This window comes from Candoia aspera, chromosome 1 (assembly GCF_035149785.1).
Source record: "Candoia aspera isolate rCanAsp1 chromosome 1, rCanAsp1.hap2, whole genome shotgun sequence".
NCBI lineage: Eukaryota > Metazoa > Chordata > Lepidosauria > Squamata > Boidae > Candoia > Candoia aspera.
This window is the reverse complement of record NC_086153.1, coordinates 245,053,253-245,058,112: the sequence shown is the minus strand read 5'-3', so window position 1 is coordinate 245,058,112 and position 4,860 is coordinate 245,053,253. Positions and strand designations below refer to the sequence as shown.

The 4,860-nt window shown below is 44.5% G+C and overlaps 1 protein-coding gene across 1 annotated transcript; it reads right to left on the bottom strand.

Annotated features, from left to right (window-relative positions):
* Positions 1-367: 367 nt before the first annotated feature.
* KCNJ11 (potassium inwardly rectifying channel subfamily J member 11) lies at positions 368-3,628 on the bottom strand. Its single transcript, XM_063289399.1, has one exon. It carries the CDS (start codon positions 3,384-3,386, stop codon positions 2,178-2,180), a length of 1,209 nt encoding a protein of 402 aa, XP_063145469.1. The 5' UTR covers positions 3,387-3,628; the 3' UTR covers positions 368-2,177.
* Positions 3,629-4,860: the final 1,232 nt, after the last annotated feature.

Sequence of the window (4,860 nt, the reverse complement as noted above, 5' to 3'; positions counted from 1 at the left end):
ATTATCTGCCTTTTATAAAATGCATCACACTAAACAAAAATGTAAGTAGCTCTGAGTAACTGTGTTCATAGAGAAGTAGAATTAGTATGTGGGCATTGCTATAGACTGGAATTCAGAAATAAAAGCAGATCTTCTGCCTTTTGATTAAAGTTTTCAAATTCCTTAACCACAACAAATGCAAAGTTGTGTATGAAGTATGAGGTATACTATAAAGACTAACAGGATCATCTGGGAAATTAAGAGTACTTACATCCCTAGAACAAAAGGGCACAAAGGCAGAAATTCTAAGAATGACATATTAAAATGGTCCTTAATTATACTAAACAACATGATCTTTATAGCAGGCACTTTATTATTAATTTTTAAAAAAATAAATGCACCTTTTAATTTTGTGGTTATTGGTCTATAAAATTAACATGGTTATGCCACTTTATTCCATGCCACAGACATTTCTGATTTACTGTGCAGATGACATAAAAATGTTCTCTTATTATTACAAGAAAAAAGTAAAGCATGCAATTATAATAAAATTTATACATGCTAATTTTAAAGACATTAAGACTTTATTTTTGGAATACAATGCATATAGTATGCTGTTTGGCAAATAAGGTAACACCTTTTTTGATAACATCACCATGCTTAATCCTTAATAGTATTAATTGTGGAATCTAATTTCTCTAATTTCTGTACATCTATTAGATTAATTAAGCTCCTGATGTATTCTGTCAAATCACTTCCATAATTGAAAATGTGGTAAGTCCCACAGGGCAATTCAGTAGGATCTCTTTATTATTGATAAATTGATTAATTGCCCCCCTCTCCCCAATATGTCCTCATTCTGCACCAATTAATATAAAGTACATTTATTTTATTTCTAGCATGCTTTTGCCCAAGAAAGACAAGGTAGCATAGATAGAGGAACTCTGTGAGGTAGGTATGGCTAGAGCAAGAGAGTGACTGGCCCAGGGTCACCAGTGAGTTTTATGGTTGAGTAGAATTTGAATCTTGGTCTCCCTCATCCAAGTCCAACACTGCAACAATTAGACATTGCAGGCTTTTTTAAAAAACTGTCACTTAAAATAAATAAAATGAATGAAAGCTTACTAATGATGCCATGTGATAGAGATGGGAATTCACATCACAGCTAGGATTACAATGTCACCAGTGAATTGTCAGCCCTACTGCTTCTACTTGTTGGTGAATATTGTTGGAGTTGAAAGTCAAGACAACTAGGAAGTTCAAACCAGCTGGTTACACAGTATTATTTCCTTAAAAATGTCCATGTTTTTCCAAATGGCTGGAAAGATCAATTTTAGCTATAACATTTGAACAGATGGATCTAATCCTGCAGTTAAGTTACATAAAGGCAGCCAACATTAATGGATCTACCAATTCAATATTACTCATACAAGTAAGATACAGTGTTTAGTTTTACAATAAAAAGATTGGGGTAGCAGCAGAGGGTGATTGTGGCACTCTATAAACCCACCGAAGTTAAGATTCTATATTCACGACTTAGAAATAAGCCCTTGCTAACTCAATGGAACTTACTTTTGAGTAGATTTGGATAGGATTGTACTATGCAAAAATCAGTTTTTCCTCTGCCGCCCACAACTGTGACTGCTTTCCCTCCTAACTGTCTAATTTTTAAAAATCTTTTTCCATATGCCCTAACACAACAGGTAAACACAAGTGGAATTAACTTCATTATAGGATCCATGAATACTGTAAGCCAATAGATCTTCCAATTCACTGGCAATAAAAGAAAGCATGCAGTATCATTTATGAATTAAATTAATATATTTATTCATTCAGTACATAAACCACTGCCACATAAATGGGCATTCTTGTGTCTACACTGTCTTTTCATAAATATGAATACCTGATTATTAGTACCCTTTCCGTGGTGGATCTGAAATAATACAATCCAATACATAGAAAATAAGTTCTCCCCACCCCCAAAAAAGTATCTCTCTCTCTGGGAGGTTGACCCATCTTAAGTGCAAATACAGTACATACAAAAGTTGAAGAAAGCTTTATGTATGCTCAGTTGTCCTCAGATACCGAGTCATACATTTTGTCTTGCACCACAAATATCGCATATACTGGTGGAACCAACCTGAAAGGCTGCCTCTGATTTTGTTATGCCTGATACAACAGCCAAGTTGACAGAGCTGTCATGAAGTCTCTCCAGCTATGGTAAATATGGGCTTTAACCTAACAGATCTTTTCCTGATGGTGCCTCTGGGTGACAAGGAAATGGTGTCCATGATACTCCGGTCTTCTTCCAGCTGCCTGGCTGTGCAGGATGGAGTGGGCACCTTCACAGTGTTGCCAAACTTGGAATAGTCCACAGAGTATTGCCCATCCTCCTCGGTTACAATGGGCACAAACCTTTGGCCCCAAAGTATTTCATCAGCCAGGTAGGAGGTCCTGGCTTGGGTGGTGATGCCGGTGGTTTCCACCACCCCTTCTAGGATGACAATCACCTCCAGGTCCTCATGGTGAGTAAGGTTGGTTGGAGCTACTTCGTACAGGGGGCTATTCTTGTCTATCACGTGGTAAATGATGAGCGGCGAGACCAGGAAGATGCTATTGCCCCCCACCGGGTTCTCCATCTGGATCTCGATCTGGTTGAGGGGCACCACTTCGCCCTCCAGGCTGGTGGTCTTCTTCACCACCTGCATGCGGATGGAGGCGCTGATGATCATGCTCTTGCGCAGGTCGCCCACGCGCAGCATGAAGCAGAGCTTCCCCTCGCGCAGCGCGATCACGGCGTGCTTGCTGAAGATAAGGGTCTCGGCTCGGCGGTGCGCTTGCGAGGTCTTCATGAAAATGCAGCCCAGCATGATGGCGTTGATCACCAGCCCCACGATGTTCTGCACGATGAGGACGAGGATGGCGACGGGGCACTCTTCGGTCACCATGCGTCCCCCGAAGCCGATTGTCACCTGCACCTCGATGGAGAAGAGGAAGGCGGAGGTGAAGGAATGGATGTCGGTTACGCAGGGCACAAAGGGGGCCGCCGTCGCTGCCAGCCTCTCATCCCCGGCTTGAAGGTGCAGCTGCTGAGTGCTGTGGTCCAAGTCCCCGTGGGCGAAGGCGATGAGCCACCAGATCATAGCGAAGAGCAGCCAGCTGCACAGGAAGGTCATGGTGAAGATGATCAGCGTGTGGGGCCACTTCAGGTCCACCAGGGTGGTGAAGACGTCCTGCAGGAAGCGGCCCTGCTCCCGGATGTTCTTGTGCGCCACATTGCACGCGCCGTTTTTGCCCACGAACCTGGCCCTCCGCTCCCGGGCGCGGTAGCGCGTGTGATCGGGGACATCCTCGGCCAGCCGGGTCAGCACGTACTCCTCCGGGATGATCCCCTTCCTGGACAGCATGGTTGGCGTGGGCTCCCCCCACCGACCCTGCCTCGGCTACGGCCACATGCGCGCGGCGGCTGCGAAGACGCCAGCCAGCGGAGCCATAACGCCGCGCCGGCGCCTGTGCCTCTTCCCCGGCGCTCGCGTTGCCCTGGCCGACTCCCCCTCTCCGCCCCGCCAGTCCCTGCAAGTCCCGTCCGCTCCCCCAGCTGCGCACGCCAATCACAGCTCGCTTCGCCTTTGGCGAGGCGGCGGCGTTTCGTGACTTGCTCCTGACGGCGACAGACGACAGTCCCACTAGGGATCCCCCGGCTTTGGAGAAACCCCAGGCAAGGAGTCGTCAGGTGCCGGCTACCCCTTGCGGTCGCCCGTTCCCTCACCCAGCGACAACCAGGGTCGGCAGGGGGCGCTCTCGCGGTAGGGAATCCCAGCGCGACGGTCCCTCACGATCGGCGGAGGCAGAGACGCCTGAGCGGCAGAAGGCCGCCGGCCACGAAGAGTCGGGTTGGTTGGGGAGCGTTTTCAACCTCCCCCCCCATGAACCTCTCCAGCCAACACTAGGTGTATGCTCGATTAAAGAATAGAGTGCATAAGCAATTAGGACGCTGCCCGCCTCCCCACCCGCCATAAAAAGGTAGAATTGAAATTTCGTTTTATTATATTCTCTTAAAGAAAAAAAAGGGGGGAGGAACCATCAAGTCTTCGTCAGTGAAGTTGATTGATAGGTACATAAAATACTTCTATTGTAACTTAGTTTATCTTATTTCATAATGGCAATAGATGAGAAAAGAAAAATGAATAAGGCCAGTTCTATTAGACCACCTGTTTAAAGTCTTCCACTAATAATAACAACAATAATAATAAAAAATACCATGACCCCCTACAGTCATTGTTTTTATCTTCACTTCATAGAACAACTTCTGTTGTTGCAAGCTGTTTTGCCTTAGGAGGTTTGTTGGTACTTTTGCACTTGGTAGATCAATATTTTAGCAGTCTCTCAAGTGAACTCATTTAATGCACATTAACATATCCCCTGATTAATTATAAGAGATCAGCACAATGTAATAATTGCTTGACATCCTGTTCATGGACTGTGTATTAAACACTATTTAGTGGGATGCTCAGTATGAGCTAACCAGAAGGTGAGGTGAGAATGAAGCCTTTTTTGTCTCCTGCCACGAACCTGGAGTGGCTCAACGAACAGAGGAACTTTAATGTCGGACATACATCAGAAATAAGAGAACACCCATTTAATGGCCTTTGACATCTGTGTTTTGTTTTTCTGTCAATTTTATCATTATACGTTTATACATGTTTCTTGATGGGAATCAATGTATAGATATAATATATATTAATGTACAGAAACCTACTAAATAGGTTTCCTGTGGTGGTGAACTGCAATGTTTTATACTCCGTTATGCTATATAAAGCATCAGCTATGACATATCATAGGCTCAGTTACAAGATAGGATTACAGAAACACTCTGAAGCT

Excerpts from the sequence above, each read along its gene's own strand:
- KCNJ11 (XM_063289399.1), bottom strand. The coding sequence starts at position 3,386 with ATGCTGTCCAGGAAGGGGATCATCCCGGAGGAGTACGTGCTGACCCGG.